Source organism: Phoxinus phoxinus (assembly GCF_949152265.1).
Source record: "Phoxinus phoxinus genome assembly, chromosome: 18".
Lineage (NCBI taxonomy): Eukaryota > Metazoa > Chordata > Actinopteri > Cypriniformes > Leuciscidae > Phoxinus > Phoxinus phoxinus.
The window spans coordinates 11,543,448-11,569,344 of NC_136893.1; the positions used below are offsets into that span (position 1 = coordinate 11,543,448).

At 39.2% G+C, this 25,897-nt stretch overlaps 1 protein-coding gene across 1 annotated transcript; it reads left to right on the forward strand.

Annotated features, from left to right (window-relative positions):
• The first annotated feature begins 1,827 nt into the window (after positions 1 to 1,827).
• Positions 1,828 to 16,838, forward strand: acvr1ba (activin A receptor type 1Ba). The gene is made up of 9 exons (XM_079588922.1): positions 1,828 to 2,143; positions 11,419 to 11,661; positions 12,432 to 12,677; positions 12,756 to 12,986; positions 13,078 to 13,245; positions 13,350 to 13,506; positions 13,615 to 13,739; positions 14,538 to 14,668; positions 15,027 to 16,838. Exons 1-9 carry the CDS (start codon positions 1,978 to 1,980, stop codon positions 15,150 to 15,152), a joined length of 1,593 nt encoding a protein of 530 aa, XP_079445048.1. The 5' UTR covers positions 1,828 to 1,977; the 3' UTR covers positions 15,153 to 16,838.
• Positions 16,839 to 25,897: the final 9,059 nt, after the last annotated feature.

The window sequence follows — 25,897 nt, forward strand, 5'->3', positions numbered from 1 at the left end:
GGAGCACAGAGACGGGGCTTTGCTGGAGATAAATCCCCCAGCTCTGCCTGTCCGGTCAGATGGAGAGAGGGTTATTTTTAACAGAGCACAGCGGCTGAGTGGAGTATCAATGCCCTGCTCTGGTAGGCCAGACTGGTGCCCTTCTATCAGCTGTGACATTTTTACACAGAATGGACACATTCCAGATGTCTTTGTTTGGAAAAATCGGATATGAACGCCCAGCTGAAATATGTTGATTGATAATTGAAAGATATGACCCCACTTTATAGACAATAGACAGTCAGGGACCAGATTACTGTAGTCTAGCGAAAGCAAAGAGGTTAATGGTAACAATAGAGGTTTAAGTCTGCAGGCCGCAACTCTAAATGCTTTGTATTTGACCTTTGCATTGAGAGCAACTTGAAAGGAATTTCAGTGTAATTAGATTAGATCTTGTACATCATTCTTTATGTACCCATAAGGCTTAATGCACTAACCGAGACTCTCCTCGTGTCATGTGGCCATTAAGAGGACAAATAGTGAGTGCATCAAATGTCTCTTTATTCCTCAAAATTAAAATCACAAGTTCGCATCTGCCCTGCTATTTAGAGGAAGTAAACATCCTGAGGTCCTGGCAGAAGCAAGAGCGCTCCTATAGGAATATGTTTGACTTCTTTCCCTGAAGACAGTTTCCTTTTTCATACTAAGTCAAGGACTTTGTTAATGTTTTTTTGTTTTTTTCAATCAGTGATTTTTTATTGAGGGTCTGAGGTCTCTAAAGCTTAACCCATGTGGTTTTTGTGGGAGTCCTGAATGCTGCTCACAGGGGTTCTGTAAGCTCCTTTGGATCACACACATCGCACAATGTATGTCCTATACTCACAAAGGTAACTTTGGCTCTTGAGTCATATTAATGCTGAGACTCTGGAGAATAGCGAACACCTCCTGCTGGCCTGCAAATCTGTCAGCTATTATACACATCACACCATTTAATATACATTTAAAAACATTCTCTGATAATGAACATATGAAAAGGACATTATATGATTTTTGAGAGACAATTACATGAAATATGCCCATGGCCTGTGTGTAATTTTTCCATTAGTCAGTTTGCATAAAATAAAGTTGAAATAATTTATTTATTTGTATAACTCATTTCTTGAAACATGAGACAAAACATGTATACAATACCTGCCCTATGTTTTTACAAATTATTTTATACATTTTTATTTTTATTGTACTCATTTGTTTACACAACTGTTAAAAGATGTTTTATCATTTTAACTAATTTCTCTCAATTTAAGTATTACAAAATGTCTACTGCATTGAACACACGCGTACACCTTCACAAATTGACCACAAATATGTTTATTTGATAAATTTTCGATCAGTTACAATTTTACAAGGTTAAAATGTAATAGATGAAACTGAAAATCAGTTTGAAATCACTTTAAATTCAAGATTATTTAGAATAATATTATATTATTAAAAAATGAGAACATTAGGCTATTTGTTTAGAAATTGTATGAAACATTGTTTTTGTATCTAGGAGTGTTGATCCATATTTTGAGTTAAAGAGCAGGAAAACCCCACCTTTTGTGAGAAAATTAGTAGCTAGGCTGCGTCTGAACATTCTGAACAGATTAATTCCTTGATACATAAACCGTTTTACTTGTTTTGTAATCCGTTTTATCCCAGTATTTAAAAAAAAAAAATACAAAAAAAAAATCAATATTTGCCTAAATTTCTTCCATGTTTACATTTGGCATAGCCTACCATAAGTTAAATGTCTTGAACATAAAATACGACATGGAATAAATTAAAAACAATCCTGATGAGACCTTAACTACAGACAGGACCATCAGGCCAATTCACAAATGAGTCCTTGTAAAGAGACATTTCACCACAACAAAGGAGACCAGGCGTGTAGCCCTCCCCTTTAAAACTAGGCACACCCCTTTAACCCACTATTGTCTAGCCGAGCCTGGCAGGCGGTGTATGGTTGGTTGGTTGGTTTGTGGTTGTGTTGGAAGTCTCGCTCGCTTGTCAATATCACGCAAAACGAATGCATTAATGCTAAGAGATGGGAATCTTGCAGTCATGCTTCCACGACGAACTGCTGTAGCGCTGCTCGCCCTGTGTGGATTAATAGCGGTCGGCGATGGTGAGTCGGGTGTTTGTATGTGTGTCACCTCTCTGTGTGTATTTATTTATTTGATAGGCTGCTGGTGTGTGGAGAGAGTGTGGCCAGGCTGTGCTGTGCTGGACGGGGCAGCCTGACGCTCATCATGGCGCTGTAAACCAGTCATCTGTAGCCTAAATCATTCCTTATATAGAACTAGGTTTATATTTTCCAATGCGCGTGACTTGTAATTGTAGGCTATTTATTTATAATTTTAGACTGATTCGTGTAAGATATGACCACGCGTATGTTTTGCTGCCCCTTGTTAATTTAACCAAATACACTCGTATAGGTCTAAATAGGCGTCTCTCTCTCTCTGTGTGTGTGATATAGGCTATATATATATATATATATATATATATATATATATATATATATATACATACATGCCACACACACAACCTCTGTTTACAGGCCTGTTTACATTACAAATTAAATGCATATTTAAACTTACAATTTAAAATACTTAAAATACTCAAGTTTTATTTGCACAAAGGCGAATTTAGGTGAGGTGAATTTTAGCATAGGCCTCCAGCTTATGGCCAAACCTCCACTATTTCACAGCACTTCAAAGAAGAACTGATGTCAGATGTTGCAAAACTTACATTTAACATAGGCCCACTTGCAACGCCAACCTGGTTGGTCGCACGTTGTGACGACTGACGATCGTTCTCATTCTATTCGTAAATGAATCGTGCTCTTGATTCGGATCTTTTCCGTTTGAACCGGTTCATGTTCACAGTACCAGTCTGAACGAATTGTTCGCGAACAGGACTGAATCGACCCGAGTAGTTCTTCTTAACTTTCGAAATTTGTGTTGAAGCGAGAATCGCCTTCTATGGATATGTCCAAATCACCAGAAATATTGATTTGTCGTTTTTTTTTTTACTATTTTGAGAAAAATGTTCGGAAGAAAGCGATTCAAACTAAAATAATCACTGATTTTCTTACTTTTTTGTTTTGTAACTTTAAAGAACATAATAATAAAAGTGTTTAAAAATGTAATTAAATTAAGGAGAACAAATATTTATTACTGTAATGTGGTGTAGGCTGTATACTAATTTTATACAGTTTCAATTTCAAAGAGAACTTTTCAGTTCAGAGGAATAGCTATTCAAAAGAACCGATTCACAGAAATTAATCTGACTTCCCAGTGCTAGTTGTGACATGTAGCTCTACATGAATTCCAGTGATTCATTTAAAAATGACGGGCCTTGTTTGTAATATGTGTTAGATTATTTCATAAATGTTGTTAGTACATCGTTTGCTGTGGTATACCCTGTTTACAAAACAGTCTGGTGGCGTTTCTTTACATTAATCAGCATTGTGTATTTCAACTGGTGAAACAGTCCTCATTGACCCCATGACTACTGATCCATAAGGCCTAAAATATTGACGATTTGGACTGTTTCTTAATGTATTCACAAATTGTAATGTTCTAGAAAACTAAATTTGTGTTTTATAAAATGTTTTATAACCCCTGGCAAGTACAATTCATTCGTAGAGTACGATGGGAAGCTAGTCGTTCAGCAAGTTCAGACTGAAGTCAGATTTTGAGTCTGGTCTTTTGTAATGGAAATGTGGGCAATGAGCCCTATTCAGTGGCCTGTCAAGGGAGTCTGCCTTTCTTTTGTATGGCCAAACTGATGGTGGTTACATCCACAGCACAAATAAACATGTCTGTGGTTGCATGGCACAGCACGATAACTGTTTGTGCACTGGAAGGACAAAACTGTGAATCAGTGTGATGCTCTTCATATTATACTGAGAAGCCAACAAAATGGTATGAATACTTAGCCCCTTTTTTAGCATGGTGATCATAACTAGAATACTAATGCATTTTAAAGCGTGTTTAAAATTTGAAAAAAAAAAAAATGTCTTGTTGTGACTTGCTGTGCTCCAGACATTTCAAGGAAGGCTGTGTAATGAAATGTATCACAGCAGGGGCCATTTTCATCTACGAATTGAGAAAGTTAAGCAATCTGTGATCTCTAATTGGTGACTCATCTTTTTCCAAGAAGCATCTGTTCGCAAACGGTTGTTGCACAAAATGCTGCCAAATGCTCCAATAGGACTGGATAGGAAATGCTAAACGGACAGATCCCACCTGTAATACGTCTGACAGGGTCGCCTCAATGTCACTCTACACTGAGCGGATTGTAGCGCGAGAGGCGCCTTCGGGCTGCCAGTGATGGGTTTGCACAGCTGCCGGTAGTTGGACACTAGTGGAAATGAAACGGATTGGCGACTCCAGCCGTGTAATGGTAATTATTCCAGCGTAGTGCCGTTGAACCCGGGGGCTCTAAGGCTCTGGACTTGTAGTATCACTGCCTAGTTTCTCAGGAAGCATGCTGTTTTTTGTTTGTTTTTGATAAACTGGCTTTTCGCAAGTCTTCGAGCTTCTAGATGTCCGTGTGACGCTTCTCGCAGGGCTGTGTGAGAAAACAACAGCAATGTGATATGGGCACTGTGAGCTAGGCAGACAGCCGTGAGGCAGGGTGCGTCGCTCTCATCATCTTTCATTCTCTCCCACATTTTTCTTTTCCCTTCACACAGACCAAACTTGAGTATTAAACATGCTCCAAGTCCCAGCTCCTCCACATTTACGTTTGGTGAAAAACGCTCCAGGAATGGTGAATTAAGCCATTCAAACGTACATTTTATGAGTGACTCACTTGCTTACAAGAAATGACCATTAATGTGTTCCCACTCCTCATAACTGCGGTGCCAAAGTGGAAAAAGTGAGTTAATTCTCTATAACAAAGGTACTTTCGCAATTTTAAGTGTTTGTTAATGTATAAAAATATAATGGAGATGTTCTGAACCACAAAGGCCCTGAACTTGTGCTGTGCAGGCAGGAAGGAGCAGACGTTTGAAGCCTTTATCACAGGAGGCCTCCAGGTGCTGTGTGTGAGTGCTGTTATGGAAATGAAAGGGAGCACATCAAGCCATATTTTGCATGTGTGTGCTTGTATATAAGATCAGAGTACGGAAAGTGTAGCAAAGAAAGATATGTGGGTTCATGGGGAGTGTGTGTGTGCGTGCGAGTGTGTGTCTGGGGAAGCCGGCTGGTGGGGTTGAGTCCACGGTCACAGCCGACTGAAGCTGGTCTCCGCTTCATTAATGACCTTGCTAATGACCCGAATGGCCGGCGGGCAGTGCCGATTACATAGAGAGATAGACCTTTGTGTGACCTACATTACTGTGCTTGTTTAGAAATAGTGCATTTAATTGATTTTTTCCGCCTAGTACTAAAATATTATCGTTCATAATTTTCTTAAAATAAGGGTCATTTGTATTATAAGCTTAAAGGGATAATTGTGTCATTGTTTACTCACCCTCATGTCATTCCAAACCTGTATAGCATTAATTTTCCATCAGACAGAATAGTTTTTTTGCTAGTCATTATGTAGCTCAACAGTTTCTGACCATGTTTGTCAAGTTCCAAAAAAGAAAAAACAACATATTTTACTATGGTGACTTGTGCACTATATATTTGACTATAGTTTTGTGTACAGAATAGACCAGCATTGAACTGTTATTGTATGGCATATAAACCGGGTATAGACTATCTAATTCCAAACTATGCTATACCGTCCAAAAGTTTGAGTAAATTTTTTTTTTTTTATGATTAGTCCTGCATTAATTTGATCAAAAGTGTCAGAAATGACATATATAATGCTCTCTTTTTTTTAAACAAATGCTTTTCTTTAGAACTTTCTATTCATCAAAGAATCCAGAAAAAAAGTGTCACTGTTTCAACAAAAATATTAGGCAGCCACGACTGTTTTTAACATTGATAACAATAAGAAAGCAGCAAATCGGCATATTAGAATGATTTCTGAAGGATCATGTGACACTGAAGACTGGAGTTTGCGGCTAAATTCAGCTTTGCCATCACAGAAATAAATACATTTTAAAATATATTCAAAAACATTGTCAATTTCTTTCATGTTTTCAAAAACACTGAAAAATATTAATCTAGTGTACCTATTTAAAACTAATGCACTCCTTATAATATTTGTCATAAGGACTGTATTTCTTTGTCGCATGAAATAGTTTTTAGGCTGCTGCTCATTAAAACCCTGAATGTTTTCGGGTGGGCTGGGGAAGAGACATTCGTTCCTCTGGAGCAGATGAGTAATTTGACCATGAGGGTTCTAAAGAAGCTCCCCTTCCTTTCACTGCATTGATTTTGTGAGTGTAGTTCGCTGTGCATGTCTGTGTGAGTGTGTGTGTGTGTGCGTGCGCGCTCTGTCTGGTGGCGTCGGCATGTCTTAATCAGCTCCCTGTCTGGGTGCTCAATGGATCTCATTTCAGCTCTATGCATCTTGGGTAACTGCACTCTCTCAGTCTGCCCGCTCTCAGTAGCCCCTGGCATCCTGCTAAAAGAGGAGGATGATGGGCTTTCATTATCCAGAGGAGGTGAAGCAAGAGATAATGCCTCCAACGAGAGACATGCAAGCACCGCTCTGGCCGTCCATTTGTAATAGATATGAGAGGACTGCTTGTGTCGTGGGGGGCAATATTTGCGTCTGAGTGTTTAAACCACAAACCCTGTGAGCTCTTAATCCTTGGTTTGACCCCAACATGGAACGTCGTTACTCTTGAAGGAGAGGTTGTGAAATTTCTGTTCCATAGTGAAGGATTTAGTCACAGTACCAGTAATGTGAAGTTGTTTGTGGCTTCACCGTTGACTAAAGACTTTCCATGAGCCAGGCTCTGATCAACCAAGCACACTGTTAATGACATAGATTTCATTCACGTCTTGCCGCAATGGTTTTCATTTCCTGTCTAAACAAGACTGGAATGATAGGAACTTCACACTGGCAGTGAGGTTTTGATGTTGTCCTTTACTGAATTCCCCTCTTTCTGTTGGGTTAAGCCAAGTCTAGACTAGGGTTTTAAGGTCTGTCATAGCTAGTCTCTCGGCCGAAATCCCATCACAGCTGGGGGTTCTGTAAGTCGCCCTCTGTTACCTCTCTGTGTTCTGTCCTGGCGTATCTGTTTCAACGGCAGCTCTTAAAAGCATGTCAGGGGAGTCCCCTACCCCCCAGCCACTCTAACAGTAACTGCCCCATCCTCCACCGCACAGCCCACTCCCATCCTTTGTCCAGACACAGCCCGCCCAATCCCTCCTCATGTCCCCTTAATCTCCACACAAAGAGCCAGTGTAAGGCCACCAATTATGCACATACAAGACCTCGCTTGGCTTGAACCGCTCGCACTCCCTTTCCGCAAGGTTTGGAGCCACTCACTACCGTTCTGTCAACTGGCTTTGCATAAACTTTGATTGGTCTTTTTGAAGTTTTGCAGACCATATTGCAGGAATTTGAGTGGAAAGTGTCGGGTTTCTGTAGTGCAAGTGATTTGGTGTTTGGTAATGATGTTGTAGAAGGTTTGGTTTAGTAAGTTAGTCACAATTGTGAGATTTGAAGTTGCAATAACAAGAAATACAGTTACAATTATTTCGGATTATGACTTTATATCTTATTTTTTACTCTAAGGTGGAAACAGGCCTCCCTAGCTGTCAGATTTCAAAAGTTGATGAAGATTTGGTTGTTGTGTAAGGTACTAGGTCTACTACTAGAAAAATGTCCTTGTGATGAAATGGAAATAGCGACAGATATTTTCTTCTGTATTGTTCCGTATATCCAAGTGTAACCGCAAAATAAAAAATGTAGGGTGGGGGCTTTAAGCTGACTAACTAAAGAAGTCCAGCATACATCACCAGATAGTATTCTGTCATTTCACTGGAAGATCGAGTTATGACCTTTTGTTTTAAAATGACAAGGTACATTTAAATTGTATATTTAACAACACCCAATCATTACATTGTTCAGTGAAATTATTCTTAAAGTACATTAATTTGCAGCCTACAAATGGTTACTTATAGGTGTCTCTGCATATTAGATTTATGGCATTATGTTTACCACAAAAAATTCTACATTATGGTGAAGCTCTTTCAATTTTAGTGAATGGGGCTGTTTTTAAGAGAATTTCAAAGCAGAAATAAGAAGTTTTTAATTATTTAAAAGCACTTACATAAGTCTTCTGTCAAAACTTGTGTTTAGGGTATAAGGCGTTTTGTTGCCATGACCACAAAATTGTCAAATTGAATCTAACATTAAGGTTAGTGTTTTTTTTCCCCCACAGTAAAATCATGTTAATGCTCATATTGTTTACGTCTTGTGACTGTCCTAATCAACATTTTGCCTCTGATTGAGCATAACTTGGAATATTTTTTTACCATAAAAAGACACCCTTCAGATGTAAGTATAGCTATCCTGATTGTGATTAAAGTGATAACTACACTGCATTTTCTCAGAACCCTTTAGCAAGACACTGAGGCAATTACAGTCATTCTATTTGCTGCCCCATGATTTAATGATATCGTGTGTGCTCCATTAGAGGGTTATTATGGCACCGGGTTGTTTTTCTCTTGTTATCAGGGCCTGGTTACCTCCGTGTAATCTGCAGGAAATTCCTTGTGCATGTGAACTTCAGTTGACTTGGATCCGCTCCACTAACGGTTACTGGCAGTGCGCTTCGGTGTCTGTTAGATCACAGCCTTTATAAGATTTATAAAGAGTACACAAACACACTCTCGCACTCCCTCTCTTGCTCTATGACACTTGACACATACACCCCTCCCCACACACACACACATGGTGAAAAAGCGAAGTTGACACTTGTTCAGAAGGGTGTGGTTCAGCCACTTGCATGTCATGAGTTGTGCAATAAAACCTGTGTGAAAAACTGTGGGAGGAAGTGTAGTGAGTCAGATGAAGTGTTTCTGGAGTGAGATGAGTGACAGTAGGAGTACACGGTACAAACAGAGGCCTGAACATGTGGGAAAGGTGAACGAAAAGCATTGAAATGAAAGGATTAGAATAGAACATTTTTGACAGGGACGCCCAGAAAAGCCTGGGCTTTAAAGTGCTGTTTGTCCCTCGGCGGACCCTGTTGTGATCAGCCGTCAAGCTTCTGAAGTCCTGTTATTTTTAAAACCACTGCAATTTGTCTTAAGTGGCCTGCCATTGTATGCGGCTCGGATAAAATCAGGGGCGCCGGTGTAGTGTGAATGCCACCCCTCGTGCCATGACCTCGGTAACCCCCGGCAGTCTGTGTACCAGCAGTCATCATATCCTGTCTTGGTTTGTCTGACTTACTGAAGAGACACAAATATAACTAATAGTGATGACAGATGTAAAATGGTTACAAAAGGTGATATGGTCCTCGGTCACGGTGACCATTTGAAAGCCCCTGAATATAAATGATGTCTTTATCAACAACATGATCTTAAAAGCCTGCGGGCATAATGAAAACACAAAGGTACATGGTAGGTACCATAGTAGTTTTTGGGTGTGTGTTCACATTTGTTGGTTCTTTTGGTCCAGACCAACAAAAAAAAGATGAAAATAATCAATTTAGTCCCGTTCGTTCACACTGGCATTTTTAAGACCCAACTGAAAGATACAAAAAAAAAAAAAAGTTTTTGTGACGTAACTTACCGAACACCCAAAACAATGGAGCCTGTGTGCTGGGCTAAATGTGCTCATTATATACGTATGATGGCAATATGACCAGCTGAGAACTGAGAAAATGTGTGAAGGAGTCAAAACAGCGGCTGGAATTCCTCTGTTGCAAAGACGCGGCGTTTCTAATGCCTGTACCGAACTGTAATCGGCTCTTATGATGAGAAAAAACAGGTAGCCCTGGGTCGCATCTAGTGACATCACGTCCTGCAATGTCTAAGAATCTGGAATCGGATTGGATTCTTTCCGATGTATTTCAATTATTGGATGTAAACCCTATATCTAATGGTCTCTAGTTAGTAACATTGTAATAAATTGGATGATATTTTGATCTTTCCAGCATCGGCTCTTAAAGGATTAGTTCACCCAAAAATGAAAATTCTGTCAGTAATTACCGGTACTCGCCCTCATGTTGTTCCAACTCCGTAATACTTTCGTTCATCTTCGGAACACAAATTAAGATATTTTTGATTAAATCTGAGAGCTGTCTCACTCCTCTATAGGCTTCTATTGTAATTGAAACTTGCCGGCCCAGAAAGTTATTAAAGACATCGTTAAAATAGTCCAAGTGACTACAGTGGCTCAACCATAAGTTTATCAAGCGACGAGAATACTTTTTGTGTGCAAAAAAATCAATAAATAACGACCCAGAAGCGCTGCACAAAAAGTATTCTCGTCGAGTTTCAATTACAATATAACCCTATGGAGGAGTGAGTCAGCTTTCAGATTTAATCAAAAATATCTTAATTTGTGTTCCGTGGATGAATGAAAGTATTACAGGGTTGGAACAACATGAGGGCGAGTAATTACTGACACAGTGAAGGAAGCACCTGAGCCATATTGAGACTTGAGAGACTTTTGGTTTTTGGCTAGTTAGCAACAACGCAGAACACCCGCCTAGAAAATATGATGTCATACTGATTTCAAAGAAAGATTGGATTCAAAATACAACAAATCTTATAAACCACACAAGTAATATTGTTATAATTGTTATTGATTTACCTGTGAAAACCTTTTTTTTTTTTTTATAGCAAAAAATATATTTACAAGGTAGATGTAAACAAAATATGAATAGGTCAATATAAGCCGCCTTATTAAAATATTTATTATTGTTTCGGTAGTGACAAAATTGGGGAGAGGAAAAATATTCCAAAACGTTCTGAAAATACAATATGATAATTAACTGCACAATTACTAGAAAAGTGTACCTTGGATATTATACAATTTGCATACATAAAAAAAAATATTCAAAACGTTTCGAACTCTGACTTTGAACCAATTCTGTAGAATGGCCCATACATGTATACAAATCTATTCACCTTGCTCATTATTTGTTTCTATGATTGTTCAATAAAGCAAAACAGTCTGTGCGTATGTTGTGCTGATATAAAGGTGCTGCAGTGGGGGATCCAAATCAGGCCATCCCATGCCAGCTTCTGCTGTACAGTCTGTTTGGGTTCATCTGCAGTGGCGGATTCAGTTTCTTTGCGGACTGAACTCTGCATGCAGTGCTTCTGCCTGACTTTCCTTACTCAGTGTTTTCCTTTCCTTAAATTGGTCTTGCTTGCCCTCTGGAGGATATTTTGAGTTAGCACAGTTCACTTAAAGCATCCGCTAAAGGAAGAATTGAATGCATCCTCATTAATGATCTGACATTACAATGAACATATTGTTATTTAGAGTCATATATGAATCTTTAATCTCTCTCTTCCTCTCTAGCTCTTAAGTGTAATTGCACGGCATGTGAGAACTCCGGATATGTGTGCGAGACTGATGGGGCCTGCATGACCTCTACGTCCCACATCAATGGTCAGGAGGAGCGGCAAGTACGGATCTGCCTCCCTAGGGTCAGCCTGGTTCCACCTGGACAGCCCGTCTACTGCCTGAGTGCCAAAGGCCTGCTCAACACGCACTGCTGCTATACAGACTTCTGCAACAGCATCAACCTCCAGATTCCCAACGGTAGGAGTACAGGCTAAAATATACTACCGGTCAAAAGTTTGGGCTCAGTAAGATTTTTCTGTTTATTCAGCAAAAATGCATTCAAATGATCAAAAGTGACTGTATAATATTACAAATTATTTGTATTTCAAATAAAAGCTGTTCTTTTAAAAGTTCTATTCATCAAAGAATCCTGAAAAAAATTATTATGGTTTCTACAAAAATATTAATCCACATATTTGAATGATTTCTGAAGGATCATGTGATACTGGCTGCTGACAATTCAGCTTTGCGATCAGAGGAATAAATTATATTTAAAATATACTCAAATAGAGAAGTTCTTTTATTTATATTTCACAATATTACCGGCTTGCTGTTTTTTTTTTTATATTATTGCATCTTTGGCGAGAGCATAAGAGGCTACTTTCGAGAACATTAAAAAAAGTAGAATATACATGTACTCTTTCAGTTAACTGGCAAAATTTACGTTTTTATGCTGCTCAATATAGGATATGTAATTGTGTATGTATTTTCCCCTTATTCCTACGATTACAATACCTTACTATTGCAGTTAATCTCTAAATGTAATGTTTAGCAAATGTCAAAAGTAATTTACATTTTTCATACTGTATTATAATTGTGTGATGTCTACATTCACTTGTAGCATTTAAAACTGTTGATTTTAGTTGGTTTTAATATTGGCCATGTCTCTTATCGGCTACAACATGAAAATACTTAATTTCAGTATCGTACAGAATCTTAATATCAGTGCATTTCCTCGTCTCTTCCAGGGATTCCTGAAGGTAAAGGGGGCAGTTGGGGTCCAGTAGAGCTGGTGGCAGTGATAGCAGGCCCGGTCTTCCTCTTTTGCTTGCTGCTCATCGTTGGAGTGCTCGTTTTCCAGTACCACCAACGGAACTATAACCACCGGCAGCGACTCGACGTTGAGGATCCGTCCTGTGATCATCTGTACTTGGCCAAAGACAAGACCTTACAGGATCTCATCTTCGATCTGTCCACCTCTGGTTCAGGATCTGGTAAGCTGCAATCTGTATCCTTCACCAGCATATCTGACAAGTGTTTTGTTCATGTGCTAATGTGTTCTCTCATTGCAGGTCTGCCCTTGTTTGTTCAGAGGACAGTGGCCAGGACAATTGTATTGCAGGAGATCATAGGTAAAGGTCGCTTTGGAGAAGTATGGAGGGGGAGATGGAGAGGAGGGGATGTGGCTGTGAAGATCTTCTCATCCAGGGAGGAGCGCTCTTGGTTCCGCGAGGCTGAGATTTACCAGACCATCATGCTCCGTCATGAGAACATCTTAGGCTTCATTGCTGCCGATAATAAAGGTAAGTTGTACTTTATCTATCTAATCTATCTATCTATCCATCTCTCCATCTCAACCCTTACACCTCTTTGCTTTGACTTTTCGTTTCTTAGACAATGGCACATGGACACAGTTGTGGCTGGTGTCTGACTACCATGAACACGGCTCATTATTTGACTATCTCAACCACTACTCCGTCACTATCGAGGGGATGATTAAGTTATCACTCTCAGCAGCCAGTGGCCTGGCACATCTGCACATGGAGATCTTGGGAACGCAGGGTAATTCTGAATGAATACATTTGATGCTTCGGTTATATGAGCTGTAATCTCTGAAATCCTGTACTCACAAAACCGAACTAAACCAAGATGTTCTCCTCCCACAGGGAAACCAGGCATTGCACATCGTGACCTGAAATCTAAAAACATCCTGGTGAAAAAGAATGGTACTTGTGCCATAGCAGATCTGGGTCTCGCTGTACGGCACGAGTCCATCACTGATACTATAGACATCGCCCCCAATCAGAGGGTTGGCACTAAAAGGTACATCTACCGCCAGACACTCTTACTACTAATTCTGTTAACCGCTGCTTGTATGTGAATTTAACATGAAGACTGCATTACTTGATGTGAATTTATTTTGCCTATTAGATATATGGCCCCAGAGGTACTAGATGAAACGATCAACATGAAGCATTTTGATTCTTTCAAGTGTGCTGATATCTACGCTTTGGGACTGGTATACTGGGAGATTGCACGACGGTGTAATGCTGGAGGTGAGGGGAAAAAAGCTTGCAAAGAGCCTGACTAATCATCCACCCACAGCATCTTAAGAAATGTCATTTAAATCAGTGCTTTCACAGCCTGTAGGTGCCATAGAGCTCTGGGGGTCGTGTCTCACTTCAGTGCCTGAATAGTGGTCTGTCATTATGGGGTTTTCAATTACATATTTTTTAATTATTAATTTGTGAGTGAAATGGTGTTTAGAAACCGCCATATGAAAGTTTGGGGTCAGTTAGATTTTAATACTTCTATTCAGCAAGGACGCATTAAATTAATCAAAAGGACATTTATAATTTTACAAAAGATTTCTGTTTCAAATAAATGCGGTTCTCTTGGACTTACTTTTATCTTCAGGATTTATTGATGAATAGAATCACAGTTGCCACAAAAATATTAGGCAACACGACAGTTTTAAACATTGCTAATTATTTTTTATTTTTTAATCTCAGTTAGAGATTAAATATTTGGAAGGTCTATTGACTGAAACATTGCTAATAAACTTTCGTATTAAAGCATGTGTGGGATTTATACAAAAAAAAAACATTTCTTGAGTTTATATTGGACTTTTATCCAATGCATCTACGAATGATTCGGGTGTGTAAGGCACTATATATTCTATTTAGAGATTAAAAATGTATCATATAGCAGTTAAAATGCATTGTTTTTTTCCCCTTGGGACTGGGAATTCTGATATATTTTGTTACACATGATCAGTAACACTAAATAATATAGATATAGATGCATTGAGCCATTCAACACTAAACAAGCTCACGTTTTGACCATCTTCTCAGGCATTCATGAAGATTACCAGCTTCCCTACTATGATCTGGTGCCCTCTGATCCCTCCATAGAAGAGATGAGGAAGGTGGTTTGTGACCAGAGACTACGGCCCAATGTGCCCAACTGGTGGCAGAGCTACGAGGTATAAAACTCTTTTTAGCTTATTGTGCCCAAGACAATCCCACTTATATAAAAGGTCATATAATTGACATTTGCAGTAATTGACCAACCACATTTTGTTGTCAATACTTGACTTTTAGTAAATGATGATAATAGTAGACCATAATAAGAAACAAATACTCAAATAAGGGTGAAGCATTCACCACAAAAATGCTTGCCAATTTGAAAAGCCATTTTTGAGTGCACTATGCTTCACACGTGCCATCTTGAGACTGTTCCATGTAAAAATACAGCCTTTTAATAAAATTCAGCTGTGATTCGCAGGCATACTTGTGAGAGAGCCTGGAAAACTCATTTTGATTTGTGGTTTCTCTCCTCAGGCGCTGAGAGTGATGGGAAAGATCATGCGGGAGTGTTGGTATGCCAACGGAGCGGCGCGACTTACGGCTCTGCGGATAAAGAAGACTCTCTCGCAACTCAGCGTCCAAGAAGACGTTAAGATCTGAAACACGTGGGACACTGCAGATCTCCACAGAGACGGACAAGCGAATAAAGACTTGCGCCAAAAGCAGTCTGCCAGTTTTAGCCCTTTTTTGAACCTTCTAAAGTTGTGACGAGGCCTACCTCACCATCTAAGATGAAACTACTGAGTCTGAGTCCATCCCAGCCCTTTTCCATTTCTCCAACATCAACGTTCCCAATCATGGATGAGCCTCCAACCGCTGATATCAGCGCAACCTCCCTCCATGGACCTACTGTTGTTGAATTATTTTTATGGTTTTTTGGCAGGAATGACAATTGAACTGTGACAGGCATTTTGGTTTTATCATTGTTTTTATTTCACCACTTTTGTCCAAAATGGACTTTTTGAAAGAATGTTTAATTTGTTCAACCTCATTCACTAATGCACCATATGTCATATTTCAGCGTTAATCTACGATTATATATAGTGCTCTACTGCTGTTGTGAGAATGTGAAAAAACGTGGATAACACTGTCTCCTCTTGTTATGACTAGCAATTCATGTACAAAGCTAAGTGTAGCAAAGCGGACACACCGCGACCGTGTGACCAAGTGGCATTGCAGTTCTTTGTTCCTGTGGAAGAAATGAAGTAGTGCAGATCATTTACTCGTGTAAAAATCAGCCTGCTTTATTTATCTTTCTTCAGGCTGCGTTTGTTAATGTCAAAACCATCAATGTGGTTTTGGTTTTAAATGCTTTTAAATTTTCACAGGGAGAGTATGTGTGTGCATGTTTTTGGTTTTATTTAACTGGGTTTGTAAAATCAGTGTTGTGATTTCTGAATGCATTGTAGAATGATTGCACATGTTCAGTACTGTTATCCAACCGCATTCTGAGAAAATGAGCGATTTTTGTCATGGTCATTACCACTTGTATGTTAAAATTCAACTGCTATTTTAATGGGATTGTTTAGTATGTTGTATTCCTATTATTCTAGGATGTTGGCATGTTAAACTGCACTGTTGTTATGTGTTTGCAGTCAGTGTCCTTTTGGGGATTTAGTAGTTAGTACCACTTCAGAAAACACACATGTAAAATAATGCATCTCTCTATTTGCCTGTATTATAACATTTATATTGCTCTGTCATGCATTGAAGAGTTGTCATTGTTTCATTTAAAAAAACAACTAAACATTTCCTTCTCATATTTACAGTTGCGGTTTGCCAAGACCAAATATTGGACATGGCGACATTGTATCACTAGCACATCCCTAGAAAGCCAACTTCACTATTTCCTCCATCCTTTATTAACTTGCACCAATGTCTTGATCACAGTAAAAATTCTGAATGGTTAACTGGAATCCATGGGATATGTATAATAGTTAGGTGCGAAACATTACGAGATTAGCTTAAGTCTGAAATGCTTGTAGAATGGCTGGATGAGAACAAGGGTCCTGTATTGTGTATAACATTTGAAATCTATTGCAGGCTCTATTACAGTCCATTTCTGTTTGACCTATGCATTTTATACTTTCAAGGTCATGTTATATGAATCTGCTCTGCGTAGCTGGAATATGTTTGATGACAGTAGCATGATTCAGTTGAGTTGGGAGGCATTGAGAATGCCAACAATTATAATTATGACTGAGTTTTGTTATACCATGGTGCTCTACATTATACACTGGGAATTCTGTCCTTAGAAATGTAAAGGCTAATTGTTCCACTATTTATTAGGGCCCAAGCCTTGAAAAGGCGAAGGCCCTATTGTTTTCCTTCGGATTATTATTTATTATTCTTCTTCTTTATTATTATTATTATTTTACTACCTTTTGGGCACTTTTGGGGGCCTTAACGTGCTCAAAAACTCTTGAAACTTTGCACACAGGTCAGAACCTGCGGCCATTAGGGCCGCGCTGAAGCTGGGACCCGGGCGTGGCAGGGGGGCTCGGCAGCGCCCCCTGGAATGGGATTCAAAAACATGTCCGTATATCAAACACGCTTGCATGTAATAATATGAAACTCGGTACACATATAGATCTCATCGGGCCGAACAACTTTCGTGCTCTAAGTTTTACGCCAGTCCAACAGGAAGTCGGCTATTATGGGCTGTATGGAAACGCATGTTCTGGCATTTGAAACACTTCTCCCAGAGAATTCATCCGATGACCACGAAACTCGGTGTGCATGAAGTCAAGACATGGAGGATGCTAAATTGCGAACGGATTTTTGATATCTCGAACGGTTTGGCCGTGGCGAGGAAACGAATTTATGATTAAAAAAGGATGCATAAAGTGTTATAACTTAGTTATAGTTTTACCTACAGTTACAAAACTCAGCGTGTATATTGATATTATCAAGCCGAACAACTTTCTAATTTACAGTCATTAGCTCCGACCAACAGAAAGTCAGATATTGTGGTTTGAATGTGAATTGTGTCTCTCTCTGTCTCTCTGCTATTCTGTGTGTGTGTGTCTGTCTGTGTGGGGTGGGGAGGGGAGGGGGGATCTGTGTATGTGTGTGTGTGTGAGTGTGTGAGGAGGGGGGCTAGTTTAGTTTAACCCTTTCTCTGCTGTGTGCAAAATCTCGGGCACTTTTGGGGCCCTTAACGTGCTCGAAAACTCTTGAAATTTTGCACACAGGTTAGAACCCCCGGCCGGGCTGAAGCTGGTACCCGGGCGTGGCAGGGGGGCTCGACAGCGCCCCCTGGAATGGGATTCAAACACTTGTCCGTATATCAAACACGCTTGCATGTAATAATATGAAACTCGGTACACATTTAGATCTCATCGGGCCGAACAACTTTCGTGCTCTAAGTTTTACGCCAGCCCAAACAGGAAGTCGGCTATTGTGGGTGGTATGAAAACGCATGCCCCTGGAATTTGAAACACTCTTTCTAGAAAATTCATCCAATCGCAACCAAACTCAGCATGACGTCAAGACATTGAGGATACTAAATTGCTGACGGATTTTTTATATCTCGAACAGTTTGGCCGTGGCGAGGAAACGAAATTATGGCGAGAAAAGAGAAACACGATGTGTAATAACGTCTTCATACATTAATTGATCTTGATGAAACTTCAGTAGCGTGTTTGTTGTAAGAGAGCGATCACATGGATGTAACTAATGTGAGTCAAAGTCATAGCGCCACCAACTGGCTGCAGGAAGTGTGTTACTTTTGACAAAAGTGGGGGGGTTAGTTTTACCTACAGTCACAAAACTTGGTATGTATATTGTGCACATCGAGCCGGACAACTTTCTGATTTACAGTCATTAGCTCCGACCAACAGGAAGTCAGATATTTTGGTTTGAATGTGGTTTTGTCTCTCTCTGCCTCTCTCTGACAGAGTTCCCCCAGCCATTCTGTGTGTGTGTGTGTGTGTCTGTGTGTGTGTGTCTGTGTGTGTGTGTCTGTGTGGGGAGGGGAGGGAGGGCACACACACACACACAGTCAGCCCCCCTGTCTGTGTGTGTGGGGAGGGGAGCAGAAAGACTATGAACAATTGTGCCATCTAGTGTTTTATACTATGTATAAATGTGTTTTTTATTTTAAACAAGTGTTTTAAAGTACACTAATTTCAATTAATGATATGCTACATTTTTAATATTTAAACATTATCAAAGTTAGGATGTCATTTTTTTTAGTTTCAAAAGTTATCTGTCTCTGTCTCTGTCTCCCTTTGGCTGTCATTATCCTCCCCTCACTCCCACAGTCTCACTTATTTCTTTCTGTATCAAATAATATTACCATAAACAAAAAGTTTGAGTTTCTTTTTCAATCAATGTATTATGTGTAACTTAAAAATAAGCAAAAAGTTTGAGGTCAAGACATGAAAACTATGAAATATAATATAGTATTAGTAAAAGAGTGCAGTATAGGGTTGGATGAATCAGATAAATAACATATTTTGGTAAAAAAACATTTGGTTAAACAAAATCGAGTGATACATAGGGCTATATTGCCCTCTCGACAGTCAAAGCGGGTTACGTTATTGCCCGTCGTGCACAGGAACCCGAAAGGCAACGGGGTGGCGGCTTTATATATGGGTCAGTGACGTGCCGCACTGATTTGCACTTCCAGGAGCAATAAATATTATATATTTATATAAAATAGGTTTAAAATTATATATATGTTTTAATCTCACATCATTTGTCCTCCTCACTGTTCATAATTGTGTGAAAATTTCAAAAATAGGTAACTTTTAGACTATTAATGTGGTCAAATGTCATACGGTCAAACGGAATTCACTTAAAGTTATTTAAGACAATTGCATTTAAAATGATTAAAAATGTTTCAAAATGATAACATTTTTCATTTGGCATATTTTTTCAAGTCTTAAGAAAAGCATATTAAACTATCAGTAAGATAGACCTTTAAGAAATGTCATTAGTATCTAAAACAAATTGTTCCGCAAAGACACATTTTCTCTATGTCATATGGTAAAACAAAGTTTAGAAGCCATTTTGGAACTGAATATTAATGACTTAAGTCATGTGACATTGGATGACATCACTCAGAGGACCCCCTGAAGACCAGCCAAGTTGAAGGTAAGTTTAAGATTTTGCTCCTACATTTGAGGTAATTTCACCTTTTCCAAGTGTTACCATGTGTCACAGATTTGGGTGTCATATGGTCAAACGTCAAAAAAGGGTTTAATACATTTAAAATGTGAAAAAATATTGATTTACAGGTGAAATATAAAGTTTAAAAGTCAAGGTTAATGGTAAAGGTGGAAGGAGGTGGCCAAGCAACTGCCTGTTATAAATGACAAAGCATGAAACTGTCATAAGGGCAAACAAAAAATGTCATACAGACAAACGATTTTACCGTATGACATGTTGTTATACCATATGACACAGAGCATTTAACTGAATTATTTAGTTATTTCTTAATTGTTATATCACATATATAGTTTGTACAACTAATATGAATTAATATTAACATATATAATATATTTCTGCCTATTTTAAGCATTTTTTCACATTATTACAGATGTCTCTTTCTAGTAAGGAGAGGGGTGCACATTTCCGTGCAAAGCTAAGGGCAGATCCTGCATCTAGAGAGGAGAACCTAGCCAAGAGGAGGGAAAGGTATAACTGTGAGAGTATATGATGACATAGTCTCTCCAGCGTGTCCTAGGTCTTCCCCGGGGTCTCCTCCCGGTGGGAACAGATCCTCGAGCCACCTCAGCTGACCCCTCTCGATGTGGAGGAGCAGCGGCTCTACTCTGAGCTCCTCCTGAGTGACCGAGCTCCTCACCCGATCTCTGAGGGATCGCCCAGCCACTCTGCGGAGAAAGCTCATTTCGGCCGCCTGTATCCGGGATCTTGTCCTTTCGGTCATGACCCACAGCTCATGACCATAGGTGAGAGTAGGAACGTAGATTGACCGGTAAATCGAGACGACAGACCGGTACACCGACCGCATTACTGCAGAAGCTGCACCGATCCGTCTGTCAATCTCCCGTTCCATCCTTCCCTCACTCGTGAACAAGAACCCAAGATACTTGAACTCCTCCACTTGAGGCAGGAACTCTCCACCAACCTGAAAGGAGCAAGCCACCCTTTACCGACTGAGGACCATGGCCTCGGAGGCGCTGATTCTCATCCCAGCCGCTTCACACAATTGGCTGCAAACCGTCCCAGTGCATGCTGAAGGTCCTGGTCTGATGGGGCCAACACGACAACATCATCCGCAAAGAGCAGAGACGAAATCGTATGGTCCCCGAACCAACACCCTCCGGCCCCTGGCTGCGCCTAGAAACTCTGTCCATAAAAATTATGAACAGAACCGGTGACAAAGGGCAGCCCTGCCGGAGTCCAACATGCACCGGGAAGAAGTCTGACTTACTGCCGGCAATGCGAACCAAGCTCCTGCTTCGGTCGTACAGGGACCGGACAGCCCTTAGCAAAGGACCCCGGACCCCATACTCCCGGAGCACCCTCCACAGGCCGCCTCGAGGGACACAGTCGAATGCCTTCTCCAAATCCACAAAGCACATGTGGATTGGCTGGGCAAACTCCCATGAACCCTTACTGTTCTTTTTAAACTAAATGTTAAAAACTGATTTTTTCACAAGTTATCTCACTGTTGTAAATCTGAATGATATTGTCATGTATTACATATAGCACGTCCTATGTGTTCCTTGTACTGAAAGAGAGTTGAGTTGACTAAAAGAAATATTCATGTGTTGGTAAATATATTCTACTGTTAATAAAAGGTTGAAACTTAATAAAGAAACTTGAGATGCCTTGTGTTTCTTTGAAATCATTTTAAATTGGCCTACATGTATTTATTACATTAAAAATGCAATGAAACATTGAAATTGTACTATGTCATACGGTAAAACAAAATATGTCATATGGTAAAACATTGCATTTTAAAATAAATAAAAATACTTTGTTTGTTTACATGGTTCATGAAAATAATGGAGGAGAGCTAGTATGATATACATATATATATAACATCAAGGCATTTTTGACTAATTTCTTTTAAAAAAATAGAACAAATGTCCATAGATGACATGCTGAAGTTGTTAAAAAACAAAATATTTAGTATTTGTGGTGTAGGTGTTTACATTTTGCAACTTGTTATAGAATACTTACAGATCAACTATTACATTCATGGTTGAATTTAACTGTCATGAATATCAAATTTAATTTATTTCTAAAAATCACTTCGTTTTACCTTATGACATTTTCAAGGACTGTATACAAAGAAACACATTAAAATGTCATATATTGTTATTTTTTATAAAGGGCACTAATAAAAACAAAAAATATACACATAGATTTACACAAAAAATGCTATATTTAATTTGTCCTTTCATTTTTATTTTTTTACTGTTTTGAAATTCTAAAACGTCACTGACCCATATATATATATATATATATATATATATATATATATATATATATATATATATATATATATATATATATATAAATATAGCTGCAAGCAGCGATGGAGGGCCCAAGCCGGGGGCACCGCCACCCCGGTGCCTTTAGTGTAACTAAAGGCACCAGGGTGGCGGTGCCACCGGCTTGGGCCCGTAATCGCTGCTTGCAGCTATATTTAGGGCCCAAGCCTTGAAAAGGCGAAGGCCCTATTGTTTTCCTTCGGATTATTCTTCTTTATTATTAGGGCCCAAGCCTTGAAAAGGCGAAGGCCCTATTGTTTTTCTTGGGATTATTATTAGGGCCCAAGCCTTGAAAAGGCGAAGGCCCTATTGTTTTCCATGGGATTATTATTTATTCTTCTTCTTTATTATTATTATATTACTACCTTTTGGGCACTTTTGGGGGCCTTAACGTGCTCAAAAACTCTTGAAACTTTGCACAAATGTCAGAACCCGCGGCCATTAGGGCCCGACTGAAGCTGGGACCCGGGCGTGGCAGGGGGGCTCGCCAGCGCCCCCTGGAATGGGATTCAAAAACATGTCCATATCTCAAACACGCTTGCATGTAATAATATGAAACTCGGTACACGTATAGATCTCATCGGGCCGAACAACTTTCGTGCTCTAAGTTTTACGCCAGTCCAACAGGAAGTCGGCTATTATGGGCTGTATGGAAACGCATGTTCTGGCATTTGAAACACTTGTCCTAGAGAATTCATCGGATGACCACGAAACTCGGTGTGCATGAAGTCAAGACATGGAGGATGCTAAATTGCGAGGGGATTTTTGATATCTCGAACGGTTTGGCCGTGGCGAGGAAACGAATTTATGGCGAATATTGGAAACAGGAAGTGTGTTATAACATCCTCATACATTAATTGATCTTGATGAAACTTCAGCAGTGTGTTTGTTGTAAGAGGCCGATCACATGGATGTGACTATTGTGAGTCAAAGTTATAGCGCCACCAACTGGCAGCAGGAAGTGTGTCACTTTCAAAATGCTTTGAATTCACCCTCTTATTTTTACCCGATTTGCTTCAAACTTCATCTGTATAACGTAAACACACGACAGATGTAGACCTGTGAAAGGATTATTGTCATCTTTAATACTGTCGCCATGGCAACGCTTTAAACTTTTATATTCTTTTTGGATGCATTTGAGGCTCTTAACATGCTTCAAATTGCATGAAACTCAACATGCATTTGACATTTATTGTGTAATAGACATGTGCGAAGTTTCAGAAACGGGCGTGGTAAGGGGCTCAGTAGCGCCACCTTTAGTCAAAAATGGGGTATTAGTTTTACCTACAGTAACCAAACTCGGTACGTATATTCTTCTCTTCGATCCGGACAACTTTCTAATTTACAGTCATTAGCTCCGACCAACAAGAAGTCAGATATTTTGGTTTGAATGTGAGTTTTGGTATATTTTAGACTCCGAGTTTTTAGCGGTGGTTTATTTTATTCACACCAAACTTTTTCAACATGATGAAAATACATTAAAGATGCTAAATTGTGAACGGATATTAAATATCTCAAACGGTTTTGCTATGGCGAGGGATTAAAGTAATGTCCAAAAAAGGAAACACTAAAAGCCTCATATCTTCTAAAAAAATTATTATACACCATTTATTTCTATATAAAAGTATACAAATATCAGAACTAAACCCATTTTGTTCTTTTATTTCAATTTAAGAATTATGTATAAGTTAAAAAACAGCCAGAATGCACTTTTTAAGTAAAAAAATAAGTCATACATAGGGCAATACTGCCCTCTTGTGGTCAAAATCGGGTAGGCCCATTGTATATTGTATCTATATAAATAGTGACTGTTAGAATATTTTCCTACCGGTTAATCGATGTGCAATTAAAGCGGGGGCTTTGAAATCGCTAACTTAAAAGCCAAAGTAGTACTGGACGTCCAGTAGGAATGAACTAAAAACATTCACTCTGTTCTGCTCGTTCCTCGCCGTGAACGCGTTATTGCCCGTGCAGCCATGAGCATTTAGTTTAATTTTAAACATAGCGCCATTTCGGGGATGGGATTGCTTGAATTGCGTGTTCAATAGCCTATTATTCTTAATCTTTTCAGTCAGCTTTTCACCCATGATTAATGAAATTGGACTCCTTGTGCTGATGTTTGCTGCGACTCATTCAGCTCACGATTTATTAAGCGTACACATTCAGGTTTTAATAGGCTAGTGCCCACTATATTTGAATATCTGTATATTGTAATATCTACACCTAGTCACACCCTACTCTTATTAAATGTATGCTTCATAGTTCATTTTTAATTTCTAAATTTGATCAATAAATTAAATTATTTAGAATAATAAGACACTATAGGACTGTTAGCCTACCCTGTGGCTGATCAAATTAAATATTTTACACTGAAAAATAACAATGCATTAAATAATGTTTTAAGATTGTTTTAAATATAAGTTAATTAACGATCGTTGCAAAGAATGAAAGGCTACTTTTAAACATAACACTAAACCTCCTATAGGTGTCGCCAGGCGACCGTCTTAATGAGCGAGTCATTGATTCATTAGTTCAAACGAGTCGTTCGAACGACTGAGTCATTCATGAATGACACAGATCTTTATGGATTGATCATTGAATCTTTGAGTCAAGCGATTCTTTCAGAATGCGGAATCATTCACTAATGAAAAAACACGACCGTCTTAATGAGCGAGTCATTGATTCATTCGTTCGAACGACTGAATCATTCATGAATGACACAGATCTTTATGGATTGATCATTGAATATTTGAGTCAAGCGATTCTTTCAAAATGCGGAATCATTCACTAATGAAAAAACACTGTGAGATGCGCGATGGTTCTGCTGTGATCTTTGTTTAACTATTTTCGCTGCTGAAACAGAACAAAAATAGTCAACATTGTTGTGTGTGTGTGTGTGATTTTGGTTGGGTGACATTTGTATGTTACAGTTTGACAAGAGTTTATAGTTTAAAGGTCCCATGACATGAAATTTTCACTTTTTGAGGTTTTTTAACATTAATATGAGTTCCCCTAGCCTTTATATGGTCCCCAAATTTCTAGAAATTTCAATCGGTGTAAATCAAGCTTTTGCTCTCTTTCTCTGCCTTTGAAAAAGTGGAAGCTCAATCGGGCTGATCTTGAATCTCCTCCGTATGACGTCATACGGAGGAAATGTTACCTCCCCTTTCTCTGCTTTGCCCGCCCAGAGAATATTTCCAGTCCATGAGAAAATGAGCTAGGAAGTAGGAACGCGTGCGCGATTTTAGTTTGTCCACGGGAGATATCATGGCTTTTGAGCGAGCGAAGCATAATAATGGCTCAATAATTGGATGTACAAATGAACACCGAAGCCTTTTTTTAGTTCCTTCATCCAAGCAAGAACCAGTGGATTCATTTCATTTTCTCTGGAAATGCGCCGACACAACTCCCCAAAGTTTTGCATGTCTGCGGCAAACATTTCACCGACGACTGTTTCCTCAACTTGGGCCAATAATACAGAGCTGGCCTCGACGAACGTCTGCAAATAAATCGATTGAGCTAACGTTACCAAGCAACACTTTCTGATGTGTAATTGTTCAAGTTCAGACAAATCGTTCAATACTGCTGTTTATGCCTCAGTAAGTCAAGCCAGTGACTAAAATATCAACTTCACATCGTTTCTTTTAGTAGGATGAAAATAATCGTATTTAAATTGTGAATAAATTAACTTATAAACATAAAGCGATCGAGGAACAATGTTTGTAGGAATCGCGCGCACGCATTTCTACTTCCTAGCTCATTTTCTCATGGACACAGCGCGATGGAGTTTATCTGGACACTTGCCAAACTCGTTATGAAATCAATGACGCACGTTACACTGCACATGAAGCTCTTACTGTATTTACATCATCG

Excerpts from the sequence above, each read along its gene's own strand:
- acvr1ba (XM_079588922.1), top strand. The coding sequence starts at position 1,978 with ATGGTTGGTTGGTTGGTTTGTGGTTGTGTTGGAAGTCTCGCTCGCTTG. Across the intron at positions 11,662-12,431 it reads CAACCTCCAGATTCCCAACG|GGATTCCTGAAGGTAAAGGG; the intron begins GTAGGAGTACAG and ends CGTCTCTTCCAG. Across the intron at positions 13,740-14,537 it reads ACGACGGTGTAATGCTGGAG|GCATTCATGAAGATTACCAG; the intron begins GTGAGGGGAAAA and ends CCATCTTCTCAG.